This window comes from Poeciliopsis prolifica, unplaced genomic scaffold (assembly GCF_027474105.1).
Source record: "Poeciliopsis prolifica strain line A6 unplaced genomic scaffold, Auburn_PproV2 SCAFFOLD030, whole genome shotgun sequence".
Taxonomy (NCBI): Eukaryota; Metazoa; Chordata; class Actinopteri; order Cyprinodontiformes; family Poeciliidae; genus Poeciliopsis; species Poeciliopsis prolifica.
In genome coordinates, this window is record NW_026562405.1 from 4,080,514 (window position 1) to 4,105,107 (window position 24,594).

Genomic DNA, 24,594 nt, shown 5'->3' on the forward strand with positions numbered 1-24,594 from the left:
AGTTGATTTTTATTTATCATTATATTTTTACCTGGAAATAGGGCGAATCTCAAATATCCCATATATTGCCGTTATGGTGTTACGGCCTTTGTCATTTAAACCAGAACCTATTTTGATTAGAGATCTCATTATAAGAAGATATAAAACTTGTTATAATTAGAAACTCATTTTAGCTAGATACTGTTCCTGAATGTTTATAGGTCTGGGAATTAAAGGCTTCTATATTTTATAAAGAAAGAGTATACTTATATTTGTTCTGATATTGAAACCCTTTATGTGTTTTTTAATTGTTTCAAATGAAAAACCTAAATCTATTTCATATTTAAATTCATATCATGACAAATTTACTTGTAGTGTAATTTTATGGGGCAGGTGTCTGACCTCTGACCTTAACCCTCGCCTCTTCTTCTCAACTGTAACATATTAGTTTTTAAATACTACATACCAGGTACAACTGCAAGCCCAAATGAGAAGTGAGAGAAATAACTTTTATTCAACTGAAAATGTATTCAATATCCTATAAGTAATAAATAAAATAATCATTAAAACGATTGTGAAGTGAAGTTATGCATACACAGCATTGGTCTCACTGGTAAGCTACAACACATAATGTGTTAAATGTAGGTTTTCACTGATGGATAGTATTAAGCAGCCCAGTGGTGCTCTGGTAAATAGTTGGTGGGAAGTGGGTCTCCCAAATTCAAATTCTGGTCAAGGCCTCATATAATAATCTTAAACTGGCAGTGGGTAGCAGCCATATTTATTTTTACCCATAGTTTATATATTTTTGTCACAGGTCTTCCATTTATTCAAAAGAGAAACATTATTTTTTTTTAGTTATGAAGCTACCGCCGCCTGTTTTCCGGTTGTGTTTGCGGCTAACTTTGCGGATCTTTTGCTGCCGCCATGAGAACAAGAAGAGAGGAAGTGGAGTCTCTCCTCCCCGCTGAGGGGCTGGGCGGCTCAACTCAGTTTAACTCCGGCAGTCAAGTTGTTGTTTTATTTTATGTTTTGAATTATTCAAATAGACGTCAGCAGCTTCTGTTTTTTTATCCGCCTCTTAAGTTATCTAAGCAACTATTGTGTTAAAGTAAAAAAAAGGATGACTGTGGGTTCTCCGAGACTATGATTGATGTGCTCGCACCCCCAAGTGGTCAATGGTTGTATTACAACCGAAATTGTATTATGTTTGCATTAAAAAAAAAAGTCAAATGTACCGCGAAATGTGTAGTAGTAAATTGCTATTTTTAAATAGAAATCTCACATATATTGAAATTGTACATAAATTGTTTTGAGAGGAACAATGAGGGGAACATCCCTCTATTTCTGTTGGCAAATGTGAATGAGGCAGCTGCATTGCTGTCTGCTCTCTAATTATAGGTGGACATTTGCTCCTTTGGGTTGGGTTATTATTAGAGATCTCACAGGGCACTTGACTCAGGAACTATTCGAGGGGTCATAAAGAGAGAGACAGTTAAATAAGTGGTAACTGATTTTACCACCATGAAAGATGCTAAATTATAGACTGATGATTAAAAAACACAAATCATGCTGAAATACATTTCCCCTTATCTGGCAATGTATGAATTAGGAGTCTTACAACAAAGGCTATGTGAAGATCCATTGTCAAGGTTAGAGGAAATGAGCTGCCAGTGACAAATGATTTGTGTAGACAGAAGAAGGATACTTTGATTGGAACCTCAAGAAACAATTGCCATTTGAAATACTCAAGGAGATTCAGGGTTACCAATGTAAATAGTGCAGAAATTCAGAACTTATGAGGCAAGACTGAGACCAACCATGCACTTAACGAAGGCATGATCTCAACGCTCTAGAAAATGGTAAAGGTGAAGAGTTTAAAGTGGCAGCTGGGGTGAAATCAGGTCCGGTTACAGTGAGGCTACTCATCCAGTATACGAGTGCATCATGCCTGCAGGCACACACCAGCAAGAAACACAAAGCTATCAAGATTAAAATGATTTATTCTAAATACACAATGTAAAATTTTTGGGCACTTTCATTGTTTGATATAGAGAAAAATACTTAATGTGAGTGATTTGTGTTCTGTTGTCTCTTTACTGTTGGAAGCTTATAAAGAAAAGGCATATTTGTTATGTTTTATAAGACTGTGGTTATTGTTAGTGTATCTGCCAATTTAAGACAAAAATTTCAAAATGTTTAAGACTCAAATAATTTAACAATCAGTTAAAACCAAAACATGAAAAATGCTTCTGTCAGCAGCTCATGTAGGAAAAGGGAAAATGAAGTCCATTTTTCTCTTTCCGTTTTTCTAGTGGTAGACCAAAAAGTGATTCCTGGAAGGAAAAATCAGACCAAACTTTTCAACACCATGTTAACACCTTGGTTATTAAGTAGCTCTAACTAGTCTGTCCATACATCAGTCCATCCCTGGGTCCTGGTTTGAGTCTTTCACATGTGCTCAGGGTGGTTTTGCAAACACTTGATGAACTCTGTGACTGGCTGGCCATTGAAGCAGATCTCATATACAGCAGTGAAAAGAGGAAACCTGAATGGAGAAAGTGAAAGAACAGAAGGGAGTTTTATTTTAACAGAGGTGAAACAGTTTGACATTATTACATTGGATGCAGCGCAGGCTATTGCTACGTTTTAGCTGTTATCCAAAAGGAATTTATATATCACAATATGAACTGAAAAAATTGTGGAAAATGTATGTCATTTTTTATTAATACTGGGCATAAATATTAATGCTAGAAGAACTGCGCTGAGTTTTTCTATCTGAAACAAAAAAGCAGCTTCTGTTCCATAAATATTACTGTAAAGTCTCATGCATGCTCTCTATTAAACTATGTATTGTACAGTCACAACTTGAGTGCAATTAGCTGATTCCTTCATTACTTGTGATTCTGTAGCTTTTAAATTTCTCTGTGAGTACTTCATCTTCTAAAGACAAACTTACCTGTCCACCATGTTCTTCTGTTTCAATATTACATTAACTTCAATGGCTGTTCCCGGACCTTGAGGCTTCTGGCCGTTCAGCAGCTCAACCTCCAGCTGCTCCAAGCTCTAAACAGAATAATGTTGCATCGTCATATTTAAAGAAGATAATCAGAGTTGAGAAAGCTGCGCCATACCTTTCCCGTTTTTGCAAACGCCTCTCCGATCTTTCGATTGCGCCCGCCGTAGCAGGTGGTGATGAGGTCAGCGACGCCGCAGCTCTCCAGGAAGGTGGCAGGCTTGACGGGGCAGTTTGAGCAGAAGACCTCTGCGAAGGAGATCATCTCCATCAGGCCGAGGCGGATCACTGCAGCTTTGGTGTTGTCGCCGAACCCGAGTCCGTCACAGAAACCTGCTCCTACTGCCACAATGTTCTGGGAGAATTTAAAAGAGATTTCTCTCCAATGCATCTTTTACGCATCAGTCAAATAAAACACTGTATTTTACCACAGGATTAACCTTGAGTGCACCACATATCTCCACCACATCAGCCTCTTCCACCACAGTCACACGGAAGTTGTTGGTCTGCATCAGCTCCTTCAGTATTGGCCCGTATTCTTTTTCTTTGCACCCTGAAGCAACACAGACAATGTAAGAGATGCACCATTAAGTTTCAGAAAATTTCTTTATTCCGAATCATTTGAAATTTGAAATATCAAAACGACAAAAAATATGTATAGTCATGTGGCAGGGTGACAAAAAAAAATATCACCCTGATACAGGATACAATTCATTTGCTTTGTGGAATTTCTGAATTTTAACATGCACAAGGTTTTTAGTTACAAAATAAAAACAATCCATCTATTTGTATAACCCTTCACAATACTAGCTAGGTTAACCAAAGTGCTTTTACAGTGGCTGAAATAAGAAAAACATATAAAACACAAGAAATGGTGCAATGGATGTAACATGATTCAGGCTGTTTAAAATAATAAAATCAGTACCAATAGTTGTTTCACAGAACTTCTCATCAGCGACCTCATTAGCGAGGTTTGCACCCATGAGGACCGTCATGGTGATGCCGAGTTTCTCCCGGATGACCTCAGAGATGAGCTTCAGACCCTGTGGGCCTGCATCTACACCCTGAAGCAAAGAAAATCACCATGCAAACAAAATGGAGAGGAGGCCTTAATATTTACTGTGTTTACTCAGAAAATGCCTGAATTTAAAGTGATACAAATATATATATATATATGTTACACTTCTTGGCTTAGATGTATGAGTTTTAGGGACATTTATTGCCAAAAAATGAACAAATAAAATTCTTTAAAAAAAGGCATCTTGATATTTGGTATTACTTAGCTTTAATTTAAAAGAACAATCTCTTCTCTGTGTCATTCAGAACGGAAGCAGGAAAAGGCGCACCAAGCCTTACGAGTTCCCGTCTGTGAAAACTTTTGCTCTCAAAGGTTTGACAGACCTTGATGAGAGAAATTCCAATAGAATCCTTTTTTATGTGATCTTTGATGGTGTCGCACACTTTTACAATAAACTGGTGAGGCACCACGAAAATCAGGATATCGGCTCCTTTCACAGATTCAGCCAAGTCTGGAACGGCCACCTGGTAAAGGAGAGACAGGGAATTTCAGCTGTACAGTGCAGCCAAATGTAGAAATCCCTGTGACGAGGTCCCCATCGTTAGCCAGTGGGCTGTCATGCTCACCACATTATGAGGCAGCTTATGACCAGGCAGGTACTTCACATTTTCATGGTCTGTGTTGATGATTTCTGAAAGCTTTCGGCCGTTCACCATCTCCTCAAACACCCACATGTTCACTGTGGAGTCAAACTTGTCATATTTGGCCGCGTTGGCTCCAACGATCTTGGCGATGGCAGAGCCCCTATTGACATGAAAAGACACTATTATCATGTTGTTGATGGAATTTTATTGCTTTTGTATGAATAAACTGTCAATAATTATTGTATGAGGAGTACAAATAAAAGACAAAACACCTCACTTCGATTCAGTAAATTACTTTGGGTTGTATATTTGTAATAGTGAGATTTTATGCAGTTACATTTAGGAGTTTAAACAGTTTCAACTTAAAATTGGCTTTCAAAAGCAGAATATACATTCATCCATCTATTTTTTAAATCTGTTTATCTTTACAGGGTCAGGTGCCTGGTTCCAGCGGTCATAGTGCAAAAATTACAAAGGACATTTTTTGTTAATTGTGCCAAAATTTCCATCGACTCTAAAATGTATTTTTAGCGTTCATCATGTTTAATTTATGCACATTTCTGTTAATCCAAAACTGATATTTTTACAGTATATCTCTGAGTACATACACAAACTTTTCTGTTATTTAAAACCCTTTAATTGTCATCAGTACACCAGTGTCCTCATGGACTTACATCTAAATGTTTTCAGGGTGATAGTGCAACTAAAATTTTTCCTATTTTTACAGAACATCTCATAAACATTGAAGTAGAAAATACAGGGGAAAAATTGCTAAAAGTCTTAGCAGAAAGTTCCTTTACATTTCTACGGTACATTTAATGGATTTTTTTAAAAGTGTACCAAAGGGCGCGTTATTTTCAGTTAACCTAACAACCTAAAGTGATGTTGTGGTAGAAAGCAGGTGTTTGCAGAAGAGTTTCTGCATACACATGGAGAACATGCACACTCCATGCAGGCAGCAGTGCTACCAAAAGCCCCACAATGCAGACCAGCAAATAACTCATAATGTAATACATTTAAATGAAAATGTCCAAAGTTAACAAACAATATAAAATATAAAGTATCAATTAAAAGTGAATTTTCACTTCAGACCTTGGTCAAACTACACATGCATGTTTATTCTGCATCATGTCACGTGTTTCTTCTCTGTGGAAGCGGTTGTCACTGTTTGCTTTCATAAAAGCCCAGAGAGCGGACTTCGTTCTTCTGAAACAAAATGAGTCCCTAACTGGCTTTTTCCCCTTTTCACTTTCAGTGTGAACTGATGGGAAATGAAATTCCATTGTCGTTTTGATTTTTTAACATTTAAAACAGTGTAAATGTAGACATATGTTTACATTAGACAACACAAGGTACATTTTGGTGAGGTCAGGCGAGAGGGAAACATTTCAAAAAACGTATTTCCGCTTCCAACCATCAAACAACACTCACTTGAAGAACTGCCCAAGATACAAATACACAATTTACAACTATAATTGCCTCTTTATTTTCATGTGGTGAAATAAAAAACTAAGTAACTTTAATTTAAAAGCTTTAAATGTTTTTTTTATTTTTATTTTTCTTTCAAAAAATGAGCTGAGTCTTGAGGTAATTATTAATGAATGATAACATTTTGACTTCAAATGAGTTACCATTTAACAAAGTCTACTATAATAATTATACATCATAATTAGGTATCCTTGAAGTGGTTACAGAGAGACTACTAATTATGAAAAAGAACAGTTTTATGTACTACAATATCAAATTTTTATTATCTTAATAATTTAAATGGTATAGATATCTGAGGTTTTGCTTTAAGAAAAAAGAAGTTCTAAAAAATGAAATATCTACCCAGTGATTTAACCTTCAACTGTAATGAAGAAGTAGCTCCAGAGTTGCATCCAGCTCTGACTAAATGTCACACAGGCTGAGGGACATTAGCAGCACTAGACGGCTGATTCAGCATGCTCTGCAGACTAATAAAGAGGCTTCTTTAATAAATATTTTATAGTTGGGGAGTCTTTGACTCAGCAGCAGTCTCAGAGAACGTCCAGTCTGCAGCCTTGAAAAAGGCAGGTGGGTTTATGAACTTTATTAATGATTTATCAGCTCTTAAAGTTGCACAAGTTCTCCCATTTTTAGTGTTTCCACCTGAAGTTTCACTGTGTGCTGAAGCAACAGCCACCACCTGCAGCCTGCCGCGTTTAAGCTTTACATTTTGCACTAAAGCAGCGCTGAATGCTCCCACTCACCAGTTACCGGAGCCGATCACACAGGCTTTCTTTGGAGCTGCCATCGTGTGCCAAGGGTTCCCACAGAGAGAGACCTGCAGCAGTTGCTGTGAGGACAGACTGGGCTCCAGAGAACACTGGGTTCATACCAGACACTCCCCCTCCTTATGGTTGGTCTGATCTGTCGCCTGTCATGGCTCTGCACTGGAACAGCAGCGTCAGTCTAGAGATCCAGATGCAGAACAGCCCATTTATTTATAGTCAAAGGCTTTGATGCTTTTGAAGATCTGCAGGGAATGATTACAACACTTCAGATGTGACTGAATCACATTGGAGTAAAAATAAACCATACAGCTGAGACGGATAGTCTATCTTTCACCAACCCATTATAACTAGTTACCACTTAAAGCAAAAAGAGAAAAATTGCAGGCGCACCATTAAATTTTAAACCACAGTTTGGAAATTTATTGGAGCCCGGGAGACATGTTGGGATCCTGGAACATTGACCAAGCAAGTTGGATTTTTAAGAGGATAGTGATTTAAAACAAGATAAAAGAAATAATAAAATCTTTCTACTTGTTTAATTCCACTTTGAAGCTCAGGCAATTTTACACAGTAAATGTTTAAACCAAACTCTGACGCAGTGGTCTGCAAACTCCAAAGACTATGGATATAATAACAGCTACATACATTTTGCTTAAAAATTGCCTTTTGTCTGGTCTTTAAGTTGAAAATATATTTTTTTTCCATATTTTCCAGAAGTAACATTGCAAAGAAGAAAACATATTCCTCTTTCATATTTTATTTTTTCCCCCTTATTCTTAAAATCTAAAAATGTAAATACAATGGTGGTCCTTAAAGACATTTATTTTAAAAAAGTATTTATTTTAACATTAGTGGTGCTGAACAAGGTTTGTTTAAATGGACTGAGGATTTCTTCCATTTATTAAAATGCTATTTTATATGTCTTCCATTTCTCAGATAGGAGTTATTCAAGCACAAAGTAGATGATCAACCAGAGGATGATGTATCTCTCAGATCTTTGTTGGATTTTTTTTTTGTTCATCCTTTGTTAATTTGCTAATTTTTAAGCATGCATTACACATGTTGTCAATGAACATTTCTTTGAAAATTGAATAAAACAGACCAGGGCTCACTTTCCCACATCACTGCAATTGTTGAAGTGCAGTGGGAAGATTATGCAATAATCTGAAAATGCAATGACTAATTATGGTGCATCATTTCATTAGATCAGTGATTTTAAATTCCTGTCTGAACTTCAGAGCTCTCAAACAAAAGCGTTTATATCCTTGCTGGAATTTTCACATCTCTCTCATTGTAGTTTTATGTTTTTTATACATTTCAAATAGTTTTGACTATGCAGTCAGATATAGTTACTACATAAAGTCACTAAATACAATATATGTACACATCTAGTAGTCTATATAGTATGTCTGTATGTTGCTAGCTGGCTAGCAAACAACTAATAAACTCTTAAGATGTTTTTTTATAAATAGATTGTAACTTGTATACAACAGAAGGAATAAGTTCAGGTTGAGAGTTAACAGTGAACTAGAAAAAGAGATTTTTGTACCTGGAGAAAAAAAGAAGCATTATAGCTCAAACATTAATCTCAATGCGACACTCGAAGATTAAGTTCACTGCTCTACATCTTATCAAAGATAAAACGCGCCTCTTCCAAACACACAGATACAAAAGACTGAAGTTTTCCAGCGGTTAAAGTACCGGTACCTTCTCGAATGTTCCGACTCATTCAACTGCCGAAATTCTGTTGGCATGGTCACCACAGAAATTTGACAAAGACAGTTTGTTGTTAAGAGTGCTCACGCAGTCATGTTTCTACAAATAGAATATGACAAAGATTTAACTGAACAAATTTAAAGGCCTATTTTATATCAACCATGCTTAGCGTGATTTAAGACACAGTTAGCCAACTTTGAACTTCTTTTCCACTATGAACTAATGCACAGTATTTGACCAGATAGCATCCAACACTGCGGGAGAATAAAGGATGTTTCTATTTATTAAGATCCATTGACATTCTAAAAAAGAAGAAAAAGAAATGACATTCCACGTCTCAAGAGCCTTCTACAGCTTCTACAACCCCGGATCGGACCGCCAGGGCCCCCTCCCTTGGCCGCCACTCATCACATTGCACTCGACCCCTTTGGCCTTTCGAAGGTGATGGGCCCTTGGGAGGGGGGACCATGTCTCCTCTTCAAGCTGAGCCCGGCTGGGCTCCATGGGTAAAAGTCCGGCCACCAGGCACTCGCCATCATGCCAGCCATGCTGCCTGGGGCACTCAAAACCCTCCACCACGATAAGGAGGCAGCCCAAGGAGACCGAAAGAACCAGATCGTGGATACAATTATTTAAAACAAGAGGAGACAAAGACTTTTTACATATCCTTTATTATAACAGTAACATACAGAAAATAGGTTTGGTCCATGAAAAAAAGTTTGCAGATTCACACAGCTCTACTATCCACTCAGTGTTTTCACATCTCAGAGGCCAACTCACACACCGCCCCATACCCACATTAGTGTATTCTTTGAATTAATAAAACTCACAATTTGTTCCCAACACTCTTCTTAACCTGCGACAGGGAAAACAACCCGATTTGCAGAGAGAAATTAGATTGCTTCTCATCAGCCTCAGTCACTGTTTCTCTTTGTATTAGTGAATTATGTGAAGTTAATTTGACAAGCAACATAATTTTGAAAGCATGTTGCTGTTAAGAGAGGTGGTTCAGTGAATTTGAGCAACAGAGTCAAATAACTGCTCAGAAAGTTGGGCCAATTAATATAAATATTGTGGCAACAATCAGAGTAGACAAAAACTTAGAGGTTAACTTCATATTCATCTGAAATTTTTATTTTTGCTCAGTATTTACAAAACTAAATAACTAGAGGTACCCATACTATCTACTTTCATGATTATCTGTACTATCTAACAAGACAAGCATGGATGTAATACATATTTTTAAAACAAGAATCACTAATAACAAAAAAATGACTAAACTTCATATTAAAAGGAAACATTGAAAAAAAAAAAAGAAAGAAAGAAAGAAAGAGAACCGTCGTAATGCAACAGTGTTCTCCCACAATTCACTGAGCCGTAAAATGCCTCACACAGACTGTGGCGCTGTCAAAACAGACCAACACAGCTAAAATCCAAGTGACACACAAACGGTCAATATGCAGCAAAAAAGCCAAACTGATCACAAACAGTCACGATCAATATTTACCTCCTGGGGTGAAAACCTGAAGGCTGGTAGGGAGCGCAAAAGGTCATTTTAGTCTCAATACAACAAAGCAAAGGCGCAAAAGCATGCGCAACATTTTTTCCAGGGAAATATTACATTTGAAATTTCCAAGGACAATTCAACATCTCTCTGCGTTTGTGTCAGTATACCAAATACAAAAGGAATGTGTAAAGCTAACCAAGCAGCAGAAAAATGAAATGTGGTAAGGAAAAAAAAAACACTTTACATAAAACCTAAAGCAGAAACTAACCTAATTGTTAAACTGAATAAAAAAATATTACAAAGTAACATCATATTTAACAGTAAAGTCATTTGATATTCATTCTTTCAGTTTTAACGAAAAATTTGCAGACTTCAGTTTGAACACCCCCCCCCCCACCACACACACACCACACCCACACACACACACACACTAATCAACTCCAACAGCACAACTTGGCCCATCTCTTTCCTGTCGGGATGTTTCATGGGGAAAAACCTCTTCAAGTGTTCCTGATTCCAAGCGCCTGTTCCAACTCCTGCCTCCTCTGCTGGACCTGAAAGAAGATTTTAAATCCAGAAAAAAAATAATAAATCACCAGAAGGAATGCATTAAAGTATTTAGGGTCAGTGTAAATAAATCTGTTAAAACATTACCTTGGAGTAGAAGTAGCGACACACCGCCTCCTGAGCCCACGGCTGGTAGTAAAACTCTGCTCTCCGCTCCTCTTCTGGGTTTCCTACAACATCTGTAATAGTCTGGAAACAAAAAAACTCAAAAATTATATATTTATATAACTGACGAGGATTCACATGGTCTCTGTTAGAAGGACTGGTTTCATATTATTTTAAATCGGCATCGCCCTCGTGTGCTGCAACATAACATTTCAGCAACAAAGCAGTTTAACATGCTTTACACCATATAAACATCATACAGTCACCACTAGTGATTGCATGATGTTACCATAATCTGAATATTAGATTATGTAAAATACCATCATCAAAATTATCAAGCAACTCAACATCATTTATCAATGTTCCGATTAATAGGAACTGAATGCAGTTCATTTCTGGGATACTGAATTTAAAGAGATGATAAATGTTCATGGTGTTTGGCCTCTGAACCCTCCTGAGCAGGTTTTGACTTTTTTAAGGTTGCAACAATTTCTGAAATCTGCCAAGAAAAACAACACTAAATAAAGATGGAATATTTTCATACAGAAATAAGGATTATTTGAAGACGTGTAAATGCAAAAGTATGTTCTGTCAAGAAAAAAAAAAAAAGTCAGTAATTGGTGAAAAACAACGAGTCACGTCAATTTACTTTGATGATGCATTCTGATGTTTTAAGAGCATCCTGTGTGCAGAAATGGGCAGTGATGCGTTTTCATCTTTTTGAGCCCTTAGGGAATTTATTCTGAATAGTACAATCCCACAGAAGGGCTTACTCAGTCTGGACCCATCTGAAAACCTGACATTATAACCAATATCTATGCTTCAGAACATCAGAAGAGAGAAATATTTTTCTGAATTCAATCATGTGTCATATCCTCTGTGGAAAATAACCAAAGAGAGTCGAGGGATGAATTCTGTAGCTAAACTTACGTGGTATTCGCTGTAACATTGGAGCACAGATAAGCGGGCCAGTCTGAGGTCAGGACACACAAACTCACCTTGAAGTCCCTGCATTGGGACTGAAGCCAGTCGTTGATAAAGCCCTGAGGATCCCTGGCAAAGCTCAACATGAACTCCCTCTGGGTTTTCAGCTGGTTGATGGTCTCAATAGTTTCATGGATCTGAGGAAAATTTGACAGAGGAGGATTCATTCATCTCTTTAAAGTAATCATAAATGTACATATTTGATCAGCGCTAATCAAACAGAATAACAGAAGCACTGATTATCTGAGAACAAGGGCTGCTTTAATGATATCCTCATCCAAAAACGCTGCATCAGGAAAACCCTTGAAGAGGTGTCTTCAAAATGTTCTGAGATTTTTTAGGAAGGAAGGAAGGCTGATAAATCTCTCTCAGAGTGGTTTCTGTCACTATTTTAATCTGTAATGCACCTTTAGATCTGAGCTTAAGATATAACATAAACAGAACTTTACATTTTTAAGGGATTACGCAGAAGTTAGTAGGATTGAACATTTCTCGGATTTGCTTCCTGTAATGTGCGAAAACTCTTACTGACGGTCCTGAACTGTTCCTGTGGCCTGTAGATGATGGCAACATGCCAACAGATACAGACAAAAAGCCTTGGGAAGGTTGTCAAATTTTAAAAAATAAAGGCCGAGTCCCACAGGAATAAGCAATCCTCACCAAACTCAAAGTAACTTAACAAAGTCAGTGGCGAAGCCCTGAAATAGTAAAAGACTTTCCTGTATATTTACATCGTTAAGCTGTCTCAGAACAAAGACTGGCCAGGGGGACGTCCTTCAGCAGGACAGCTTTAGGCCTCATCAGTGTGATTACAGGCCTCACTGTCAAGGTAATGACTGCTAACAGGAAGACAGGAAGGAGGAATAGCTGACAGGCTGAAAATTGCACATGCAAATGTGCAGAGACGGTTCAGGTCAATGAAAACTTGTTTGACAACAAGGCAAAAAAGGTAAATGAAAAAAGGTTTCATTTACTGGTGCACCGACTGCTGTTTTCAGAGGGATTACAGATATTTTAAATATCTGTTTGGTCGATAGAAATTTTACTTTTTAAATAATCGACACAGTCAGGTGTCAGAAAATCAATGTTTTCGTCTTATTTTACAACAATGCCGAAATTACACACAAGGTAATGTTCTCAAATAAAAATGAAAAGTTTAGAGCATTAATGTTCATACTACTAAAGTAACTAAAAAACTATTCAGTTCCTCCAAATGTTCTCATCTTAAAAACAAAGCCTCTCACCAAAACTGAAATGCACAGCAGCATTTTGCTTTTCAGAATCACAAGATTTGAGGTCAGGAGAGGATAATCACAAAAAACACTAATAAAGTGTCCTGACTTTTAGGTCCTCTTGTAGTGCAATGAGAAAATAGCTGGAAAATGTAAATTAGTTTAATGGATAACATCAGTTTCACATGCAAGTATTCGCCAATTGCCCAAAATTAAGAAAATCTGGGCTGATCAATTGGTGTAACTCTAGTTTCACTTGTTTTATACTTTGACTCACATGAACTGAAATCTGCCTTAGGAATAATAAAAAAAAGAACAAAGAGCGAACTCTGAATCTTTAAAAATAGAAGCTCAGTGTAGTTCAAAACTGACTAAAACCCTAAATACTATTGGATGTCATCTGCAAAAACATGAAAATACTTCAGTACAATTCCTTCAGAAAAAACCCAGACAGAGTATAAAGTAGGAATCGCCTTAGAAAGCTGCTAGATTCTCGGCTCGAGGTTCTCACCTTGTTATCCAATCCTGCTATTTCCTGCTGACTTGCTGTGGAGAGCAGGAATGAGTTCATCTGGGTCTTCAGCGTGTCATCCACCTCCACATCAATGTCATAGCAAGCAGTCTTCTTTTGATCATTTGGATCCACACTAATGAGAAATATTACCCATCAACTCTGGATTTCACCCTTTCCAACCAGTTCTTACAATAAAAATGGATTTTCTTCCAATCCTTCTACTTTGATTTGCCATTTTGTTTTAAAAGGTGTTTCACTAACAAGACAAACAAATTCAAACAACCTCAGGAAACATCTGAGGTTACTTCTGCACAATAAACTCAAACATGGTTGTCAGCGCAGCATCAATATTTACACAATAACAGTTCCAAACAACCGTTTGGATGTAATTGTGGTCAGCGATTGTACTTCAAGGCCCGTAATTTCACGCTGCGCATGCCTGTGATATATTTGTCTGGCGGTTGAACTCAAACTGGCCTTCATAGACAAAACTTACAGAGAAATGTTGAAACTCATGCAAAAATCAAGTGATATAAAAAAAAAAGACAGAAAATCACAAAAAAATATCAGATGTAACATTTAACAGTCATTGTTTAAACCCATTAAAACACATTAAATTCACATCAAACTTCTGTCTCTTTTATTTACAACATTACCTGATCACATGGTTGATGATGATTGGTTCTGGAGGCATCAGCAGAGCATGCAGGCGCTGTGGGATTTCGGAGAACTTCATTCGCTGCGTTTCAAAAATCTAGAGGAAAGAAAAAAAAATCAGTTATTTCAAAGTATTCACAAGTTTCAGATTCCAACAGCTGTTTGGCTGAATCAAGCATTGACTAAGCAACAGACACAAAGCAAAGTATTTCATTTACATCAAGAATATTCTGCAAGTTTTATCTGTGACAGCAAACTTGTAATCCCTGCTGCTATTTCTGAAAAAGGAATGAGAGTTCTAAATATTTCTGGGCTCTTTTCAACACCTCTATGCTCCATTGTTGTAGTTGAAACAAATGAAAACGTATTCTATATAAACATCATACATTTCACGCATGGAAAGTAAAATAAATCCTTTTTAGGTTGTTTGTCTTGGCAAAGAACTTCTGCCGAAATTCCTGGGAAACCAGAAGGACACCAACAAAAGTACAGCCGTACAAGGACACAGAGAGGGATAGTCGGACTGTAAACAACAAAAAGACAAGAACCAGATCCACTCCGACACAGCATAGACCCATCATGATCACACAGGTTTTATCGGACATATTAAAATCAGTGTTAAGTAGGACAATAAGTTATCTACTCACTTGCTGGAGGTATTTGTCACAGTTGATGAACTCGCGCTCATGCGGATCTTGGAGTTTGTGTGTTTTGACGTACTGCCACAGAGCCTGGATGATGACAGGTCTGGTCTGAGTGTGGATACCCAACATGCGGGCCAGTCGGGGGTCCAGCTTGAACTGGGGGGGCTGAAACAATGATCAAACACAAGGTCATTTAAAGCAAAATGGACCGGGCTTTAAATGACCCCAGCAAAACAAAAACACACCTGGTAATCCAGCATGAGCAGGACGGTGCAGCGAACTCCCACATCACCTGGCCTCTTCACCTGGAAACCATCCGTCTCCTGGGTAGTGGCCGTCCTGTGCCACTAAGATAATGGCACAACATTTTAGGATATCTTATATTTAACAATATTTATTTCCTACTGTAGCAAGACCAGGATTTCTGCATGTTTCACAAACTTTTTAAGTGCATTATGAAAGAAATTTAGACCTACATTTCCAGGCAAATGGTGATAAATTTGCACTCATGCAAAAATGCTAGCTACTTAGCAAGCAAGGCTATATCGGCAATTAGTTAGCAGTAGCTTCAGTCGTCTCAAGTCATGAATGCAATGAAGATGTCTGAGTGCGACTCAAGTTTTTGCTAGACAAAAAAAAAAAAAATCTCATGAGGAAAAAATAAATAAATAGAATGTTCAAGATCAAATAGTTAAGACCTGGGAATTTAATTTAAGACATTTCAAATAATTTATCTAAAGTTCATTTTAGATAAATGAACTTAAGACTTTTTAAGGATGTGGGAATACCCTGAAAACACTTGATTTCACATTCATATAATCTACTTTTCTAAAAATACTCATAAGGAAGAATAAAACAAAAAGAAAATGACAAAGACAAGTAAATCAGTAAATGAAGGAATCCGTCGTACTTCCACAAGGTGATTATCTGGTCCATACAGGTCTTTATCCAATTCAATCACAAGTGACTTAAAGAAGGAAGAGAACTTTCGTTTTTGTTTGGTAGCTTCATACTTGGACACAGCAGTCTGCAAACAGGTTGAAACAGCAATTTACACATTTGTTACAGAGAATTTAAATGCATAAAATCAAAGTGTACATCAGTGTAATAGTTTACATCTTCTAATAGTCGCCCTTCAACACGCAGCTCCCATGATGCAACTGTTCCTTCTCCATCCTCAGCATCAGGCTTCGCAGGATTGAAGGTGTTGGATATAAAAATTCTGAGCTTTCTCTTTTGCTGTAGAAGCATGCAAGAAAACATTAACTGATTAAAAACTAAGTGTGTAACACTCAGCAGAAAGCAAACAGGAAGGACAGTCAGTGTTGAGCTTTATTTGTCAGACAGGTTTGACAGCTTTACAATGGCACCGACACTTTCTTTACATAAACATCATATCCAAAGAGCTTCCACAAGGAGATCATCATAAAATAAACCCACAGGAGCATAAACAGTGCGATGAAAACAACTTGAAAGCAAAGACATTTACTGAATAATAACTGATTAGTTAGAAGGCTAAAGAGTTTAAGACAAAATACCTTTATGGGCCTTTTTAGGGCCTCCTGAATGTCGAGCCGTTTGCGCATGATGGTCTGATCCAGCTTCCTCTCAAAAGCCAGAAGATCCATGTAAGCCTGAGACTCTGGGACCAGCTCTCTGATCTAGGACCAAACAAACAAGGCTGACACTTCAAGCCTACAGGAAGCACATCATGCAAAATCGACTTTTTAAATCACTTAAGTACATTTTGTTGTGTACTTGGAGTCTCTAGGAGTGCAGAAAGGTTTAAGAGTCTCTCCCACTATTGCGCAGATATTTATATTCTATTTGGGTCACTTTGTTCAATCTGTTCAATTTTCTTTATTCCTAATTAGATTTGCTGAAGTTCTTTGTTTGCATGAAGTATTTCAAGGTGAAGTGTTTCAGCTTCCATTGGTATTAAGGAGTATTTGCTGAAAGCCTTCTTCTGTTTAAGGGGTCAGTTCCTTCTGTTTATGGAAACGACGGACGCAGCAAAGCGACAAGACGCAAAAAATGCTAAAATGACAATATACTTTGCTTTAGACATATGGTAAATTAAACTACAAAAATGGTAGAAGGGGGTGTATTTAAAGAGACAGCACCAGCAGGAGTTGCTCTTAGATGGGCCTCAGAATAGCTTCAATAATGATTGATGCCAAAGCATGGCAGTCCCACTTTATGCTGTCAACAACTTTAAGCAATAAAAGTATGATATATCCATTTTAAGAATCTAAGAAAAAGACAGAACACTTTTTGCTCAGGAGAACCAAAACTGACATGACAGACAAACCATGTCACAACAACTACAATTTTCAAAGTGAACAGAAGTACAGAACAGTGGGTGACAAACCAGGCTAGCAAAGCATCAAGTCAAAAGCTTTAAATAACATTTGAACCATTTTTTTTTATTGTTTTATTAAAATGTACCCTTTTCAGCTGAGCGAATATTGCAAAAAAAACTGATATGCCAAAAAAACCTAGCATCTTGTGTGGTACACTACCATGTTTAAATGGTACTGTCAAAAATCTTAACCATGTACTGACCTACATTATAACTAAACCTTTTAAAAACAAGGTAGGGCAAGTAAGAGTTCAGTTGAAAAAGTTCATAATTCATTCAATTTCCACAAAGTAAATACTCACCCTCTGAGGTAGAATTTTATCAGCCATCTTCTTCTTCTTTGTGCTGCAAAAAGCAAATTAAAAAAAATTAATATGAGTTTAAGTTCTCTTTAATCTGAGATCTCTTATCATAAAGAGACCATAAAGAACACACACACACACACACACACACACACACACACACACACACACACACACACACACACACACACACACACACACAACACACACACACACACACACAAGAAGCAGTTCAAACATTACCATCATAATTAAATTCCTCATTTAGACTGGAATTGAATCAAAAATGTGCAGCGGCCATTTAAATCCTGCAGCTGTAAACGAACTAAATTAATCATATGAAAGACAAGCATTTTCCATCTGCCTTCCAATTTAAACAAAGCCACTTCATCTATGCTTACTGACTAAAAATACAACTTCGAGGTGTGTTATATAAAATCTCAATAGTTGGATCAATGTGCATTTTGATCATTCGCTTTGCAATTGATCACCAGCTTTCCTGTGTGGTCTAAACAAGTCAACAAATAAAAACTGCTTAGCAGTTTTGATCAACAGTTTTATCAGAGGAAGATTTTCTGTTTACCCATCAAATAACATTTTTAAAAGTTTGGTTTATCCTTCATTTTATAATAGTTTTTAATTCTTGTTGAATAAGTTACTGTAAGAAACAGACATGTGCCCTGCTGGAAAAATTAAATTTTTTTTTTTTTTTTTACGCTCTCGGCACCGATCTTTCTGCTTCCTGCACGGCTGATCTGGGACAAACAGAGAAACTCACTGCTGGTTGCGGTTCTGCTGTTGCTGAACCTGCTGGATCTGCTGAGGAGCGGGCCTTTTCCGGGACGGGTCCATTACGCCGGGCATCCCAGGGCGAGACACGGGGCTGCTGCCGTAACCCGGTGGGCCCATGGCGGGGCCCTGCGGGGTCATACGGCTGGATGGGGGCATGCCCGGTCTCTGCAGACAAAACACAAAACAGATAGTTAAAGAATGTTGCTGAATTTCACCAATAATTAATGAAAAGAAGGTTTTCAGGTGTTAAACAATAACTCCTGTTGTATTTCTTACTTTTATTTGTATACCCCAGCTGGTAGAAAAACAGCCTCCATTTTTGCAAAGTGTTGTGGATGTGAGGCGCTAAATTATTCTCACTCACTAAATGTGACAAAAAAATTTATTTAATTAAGTGATTTAATTGGGGATACAAGATTTATACAGCCTGTAATCTATTCTCTTGACACGTAAAGTCTCTTGTAGTAAAGAAAACGTCTAGTTAAGCTGAGGACATTTTTCTTCCTGTAGATTTTATCCACAATTTCCAGTTGGGTAAAGAAGGCACCAGTCTGCCATGACTAGTTGGCTTAAAAATCTGACACTGTGACAAAAGGAAAGATTTCAATCTTTAAGTGGTGCAAAGGGAAGAGACTCAACTTCATCTCAGTCGCAGTCAATCAAGCATGTCTGAAGATTCTGAGTAAAATCTGGATGCGGTTGGTAAATATGAACTAATTATCGACCCAACAAACACATGCTGTCGACAGCCGATGAGAAGCAGAGAGAGTGTAAACCCACTGTGGACAACATCAATGTAAACGCACAGGAGCTTGTAATAAGAAAGAAAATTAATGGTTTTAAGATTAATGTTTGAAATTTGAATGGAAATCAACCCAATACTTAAGAGTTTAGCAAAAGTAAGCAAGTCAGTTATATAGAATAGTTTAAAAAGTCTAGATGGTGTTGAGGTTTTGTAACGTTTTGGACATAAACACTAAACTGAAAGATCATTTAAAATGCACAATAGTCATTTTTGTATATAAATGTAATTTTCTGAATATAGAATAAAAAATAAAAACAAGGTGAATACAGTACTAAAAGGCAAAATAGTCGTCCTTTTTGTCTACTTCTCCATCTTCTTCTAATTGTATTTGGCAAAACGTTTGCTAAACTACTAAATTGCCGCATTTGCAATAGTTTTGTGTTTTGTTGGTTTCAGTTCATTTTGATAAATCATGCAGTCTGTTATCTCTCATCAAGTGTGTGATATCAAGTCTTTTAGTCATCATAAAACATCTGCTTAATCCTGCCTGTCATTGTTTACTCAATTTCTTTTAAAATCTTTAACACACAGCAACAGATGTTTCATGTTCCCCTTTTTACTTAACTACCGGCAGCCTGGCAAACATGAGAAGATAATTGTTGGAGTCACTTTGAATCACTGCAGTATTAGTTTGCTTAGGCAAAGTGATAACTAAAGCAAATTTGCTGATTTTAATGGAACTATTAATAGAAGTACCAACAGCAATCAGTAAATAATAGCCTTGCAAATGTAGCAATGAATGAGACAAAAACACCAAATTATAATAATAGGCTTTTCTTTACTGAAAATAAGTTCATGTGGACTCTTTATGTTAAATAAAAATCCCATTGGGGTGTACCAATTCCAGTTCTCTGGTTGATCACAGATCTTTAAAAAGCCTGAGACTACCAATTCAGATTTTGGCTGAATCCAATATATTTGCCTGGAAAATATCTACAAATCAACCAAAGTCAAGGAAATGGGAGTCAATTTATTGATGCACCCCATCTGCAATTTAAAATATATATTTCCAGGGCTTAAATTTGGTTATGATAGTATAAGTTAGTGGTCTGTAAATATAAAAATGTGATTCAATATTGATATTCAATATTATTATGTGCCATTATGCACAACAGTTTAAAGCTCTAAGGACTAATAACCGATATTCACCAATATAATATACATTTCTCTGCTGTTTTGACACCATTAAAAACACTGATATTCTAGTGGTTTCAGTTAAAAACTCAACAGTCCTGTACTGCAGCACTACCACATGACCACACAATACCACAAAGGTCTCCCTAAAGATGAAAAAGCAGCGAGATCGAAAGCATTAGTTATCAATATCAGCCCATTTTACTTATAACAGATGAACATTCGCGCATTAGCAACATCAATCGTATCTGATGTTATACCCCAAATATTGTGTATTCCCAGTACAAATAAGAAACAGATTTCTCCAATTTAATCCCCAATATTTGATTCTGCAAATTTATCACCTAAAAAAATCATAACATTTTAGTTAGGACTCCAGCATCTAGGTGTTTTGGTTTTAGCACATTAAGCAGCCATATTTTCACAATGTTAAACCCAAATATTACATTTTCAGTTCAAAAAGGATAAATTAGTTTTTAGGGAAATATTGGCACATCAGCATAACTCTCCCATGAAAAAAATAATTATGTGTGCAAATAACAACAAATAAAATTTCCATTCAAAAGTTCCTGCTACAACTGCAAAGAACACAAAGCATATTTCAAGTGTCAAAATTACAATTTAGTTTCACTATTAGTTCCTTTTAATAAATAATGCTGTTATGCCATACATAGTTGTTCACGTAGCAACAACATAAATGCATGCACAATAAACTTTAAAAATACCTACATGGTTCGTATATTAGCGCAAATGTTCTAGAATTCGTAAAACCTAAAAGTAGTAGAGAACATTAAGGAGACAGTACTTAATGTGTTTAATGTGTGTGGAGGTTTCACCACACTAGCAAATTCTTCCCATGCCTCCCTGACAGGCAAATACAGAGTAACGACTTCAGTCAACTCACCAAGCCATGTGCTAGAAACTCAAACAGACGACTTCTTGTGTTTGACTGCATGAGTGCAGGAGAGAGAAGATAAACCACGAGCCGCTGACTGCAGCTTCTCCTTCAGCAGTAAGTCCAGCAAATGGGACAGATGAGAGCAAAACACACCTTCGTCAAGCCGTGCTGGAAGGGAGGAAAAGTGCCCGACTTCAACAATATAGGCTCTGCCTTTTCCACACAACGCATATGAGTAGGCAGAAGGAGACTGCATGGCTTTCATTTAGTGCTTTTTACACTGTGCATCAGTATGACCTTGCATTGCCTGAGAACAACTAGTGATGAGGAGCATTCAGAACAAGAATCCTCTCTTTTTTTCTCCCACTGTGTTGTGAAAGGCTGCCTGTGTGAGTGAAAGCAGCCAAGGACACTAGAGGAAAAAAAAAAAAGAGAGCGATGCAGCATCTTTTCTCTGAACTGTGTTCCACACTGACAGCATTCTGCAAACCGCCAACAAAGGATTTATCATCCCAATCATCGCTATTTGCACCATGTCAAGCAGCAATATGGCGTTGAATTAAGACACAATACCACTAGCAAAAGAAAAATCTATAAACCAGAACATATAAAAGTTAACGTGGCCATGACAGTTTGATTTAAAACTGTGTGCAGTGACAAGATGAAGGGCATATATTAAAAAATACACTAACCTCTTATTTACAGCCGATCACTAAGCAATACGTTTTATGGGCTTACAGAAAACATGTTTGCCATTACTCAGTTTCAGTCTGACTCTGATGATGTGAAATGACAAAGAAAACCAGCCAACTCTTCTCTTAATCAACTGAGCTTTTAAAAATAGTGAGGACATTTTGTAGGTCTGTCATATTCGTATGACGATCATTTTCAATAAATTCTAAAATAATACATTTTGCTGGACAGTGACTGGAATGATTGTCATTCTAGAATGATTATTATCATAAACAATAATATTGCTTTGTTCAGATTTTCAAGGAATATAATGCTAATAATGATAAAAGAACACATTCTCAGAGATCAATAAGCTCTAAGTGTTATGATTCAACACTTGAACTGGAAGACATTTTAAATTTGAAAAATCAATAAACAAAAACAACAAGTAAAATGAGCTATGAGGTTTCAAGTTTTGTTACTAGGCAACAGGGCTAGTAAAAAATATGTTTTCACCCAACTGTATGTAATTGTAAAGTTTAACACTGGACAAAACATTTATGAAATGCTTTAATTACAGTGAGGTTGATGCAATCAGTGTATGCAAATTTATGAAATGCCATCTTTACTAAAATGCAGGTGTGGTTGAACCACCATGTTGATATTCTAGCAGCAGGCAAATGCAGTGAAATTTGCCCCAAGCAAAATTTATTTTGACAATATGCAACTGTGATTTCTTTCCAACAGAAAAACATAACCTGATTTGTGTCACTTCCACATATGATACTAAATCAGAGACATATCCAACAGTTTTCAAACCATTCAAAGTCTGAACGGTCATGTCGTATTTTAATAGATCTTAACATCATAGAAGCGAGACGCATCATAATTCTGCACCAGAAGAACGCTGTGAATCTGGACGTAAAAAGTAGCTGAAAATTATAATTATGAACTCATGAAAGAAGTCTTTGTAAGTGAAGGCATCACAACACAATGATGCCACCAGTGGTCCATCCATGGTCCGACTCCACATCCATAATAGTCTTGTTATGATCTTGACAATCTTGTTGGCTCCCATTGCTGAATAACTTCAACATTAATCAACAGATGGAAGCATCTGCATATGCAGGTCACTACGGATTATGAACTGTTCAAACAGAAGTCTGATTACAATTACATTTTACTAGTGCAAAAAAAAAAATAAAAATATTGGAGTAGAGAACCCCGACTTTCTCTGTGAATGCAGTGTCAATTCATAGAAGCATTAGGACATCTTGTCTCTTCTTTAAAAAAACAGCAAGTTCAAAGTAATATTCCATCATCTACTTGTGGTCTGTTAAGATATGTTGACACTAAAAACAAAATCACCTCCCTCGGAGTGCTGGAATCAGAACCATAACCAATAGAAAATGGCTGTAGAACAACATTTTCTCAACACAATATTAAATTAAATTCTGCTTCAGATTTGATTTTAATTAACACTATAACTTTTATAAATACTTAACTACACATAGAAATAAATTAACATACAATAGTTCACACTGCAGTTGCAGTTGGTAACTTTTATATAAATGTGCTTTGGGCACAATAGTAATAGTAATGCATCTACAGATGTCGCATAATGCAATCATTATATTATAATAGGTTGGCAGAACATGCAATATTCCTTTAACACATTGTGTGCACTGCTAAACGTCCAAAATAAACGAAGGTTTTTTGTTTTCAAAATATGTCTGGTGGATTAATGATAATGAGGAAATACCAGATGGTTGTACATAGTGGCAACCCATTTCATTAAAAAAGTGTTCTTAATCAACCATTAAATGTTCTTTTAATGGTACAGATTATCCGCGCAGTCATGATTATATGCAGAAGTTAAAAAGTAAAGTAATTTTCAAGTTTAAAGTGATGCAGATGTTTAGGAGAGATGATTATATATAATTATATAAAAACTAATGAGATAAACAGACATTTTACAGCTCACGAAGACTAAAACCCATCCACGTATACAAAATGTTCCCCAGGTAGCACCGTCAAAGTATCGCATATCAACCAAAAACAGAAAATACTCAACTAGTTTGACCGTCTTCTGAACTTTTCTAATCGGAAATCGAGTTTGTAAAAGTCCTGATTTCAGTGGAAGCTTTTAACTCAAAAGTAGTTTTGAGTTTAAAACTTCTGTTTTTCACACAGCCACGCCTCATCAAAGCAAAAATGTTAAACCGTTAAACTTACTATTAGGGCAAATTTTATTTTGCTTGAGTCCTTTGTGAATAATACTGAGCGAGAATGGGGAAAAAATGACCGAAGCACAGTTAGCAACGTTAGCAAGCTAAGCTAAGGGCCAGTTGGGACTAAGCTAACTTTAATGTTAGCAAACTGCAGGGGAACAAATTCAAACTGGAAACTCTGACCAGAACTCAAAGTGAGTGATTAAAATAAGTCATCGGCTGACTCCATCTGTTAGGTAGTGGTAACTTCGCTTTGAACTGTGGCGGAGGATAGTGTTAGCCACTTGTGACAAAGCAGCGGTGAGCGGCTTTGTTCTGGCGGACTGATGGAGCGATAACTCACCGGGTACCCAGGCCCGGGCATCGGAGAGCGGTACATGTGGTTCTGTGCGCCCGATGTCGGTCCCATTCTTCCAGAGGGAGTCCCAGGTCCCATACCTGGCGCTGCGCCTGGTACCGGTGGCCCAGGTCCCATTGCTCCACCGCCACCAGCAGTCGGTGTTGATTGAAACCCCCCTCTGGCCGCCATCTCCTCCCTGAATATCGCCGCCGGTGCTGGA

General features: G+C 37.1%; 2 protein-coding genes across 4 annotated transcripts; both read right to left on the reverse strand.

Annotated features, from left to right (window-relative positions):
• Positions 1-1,964: 1,964 nt before the first annotated feature.
• Positions 1,965-8,638, reverse strand: LOC129372901 (glycerol-3-phosphate dehydrogenase [NAD(+)], cytoplasmic-like). Of its 3 annotated transcripts, XM_055050472.1 has the most exons (10): positions 8,462-8,607; positions 6,889-7,090; positions 4,640-4,817; positions 4,397-4,537; positions 3,921-4,059; positions 3,436-3,548; positions 3,114-3,350; positions 2,939-3,045; positions 2,398-2,527; positions 1,965-2,315 (listed from the first exon to the last, which is right to left on the reverse strand). In XM_055050472.1, exons 2-9 carry the CDS (start codon positions 6,930-6,932, stop codon positions 2,431-2,433), a joined length of 1,056 nt encoding a protein of 351 aa, XP_054906447.1. In that variant the 5' UTR covers positions 6,933-7,090; positions 8,462-8,607; the 3' UTR covers positions 1,965-2,315; positions 2,398-2,430. The 3 variants fall into 3 exon arrangements, with proteins under 3 accessions (XP_054906447.1, XP_054906446.1, XP_054906445.1); XM_055050471.1 differs by lacking the exon at positions 8,462-8,607 and adding an exon at positions 8,620-8,638 and having other exon boundaries at positions 1,965-2,527; XM_055050470.1 differs by having other exon boundaries at positions 1,965-2,527; positions 8,462-8,606.
• A 643-nt stretch (positions 8,639-9,281) lies between these two features.
• smarcd1 (SWI/SNF related, matrix associated, actin dependent regulator of chromatin, subfamily d, member 1) lies at positions 9,282-24,594 on the reverse strand. The gene is made up of 13 exons (XM_055050443.1): positions 24,378-24,594; positions 18,281-18,459; positions 17,503-17,545; positions 16,377-16,499; positions 15,955-16,077; positions 15,749-15,865; positions 15,084-15,185; positions 14,842-15,003; positions 14,194-14,291; positions 13,535-13,670; positions 11,806-11,928; positions 10,790-10,891; positions 9,282-10,689 (listed from the first exon to the last, which is right to left on the reverse strand). The coding sequence occupies exons 1-13, from the start codon at positions 24,561-24,563 to the stop codon at positions 10,636-10,638; spliced, it is 1,548 nt and encodes a 515-aa protein (XP_054906418.1). The 5' UTR covers positions 24,564-24,594; the 3' UTR covers positions 9,282-10,635.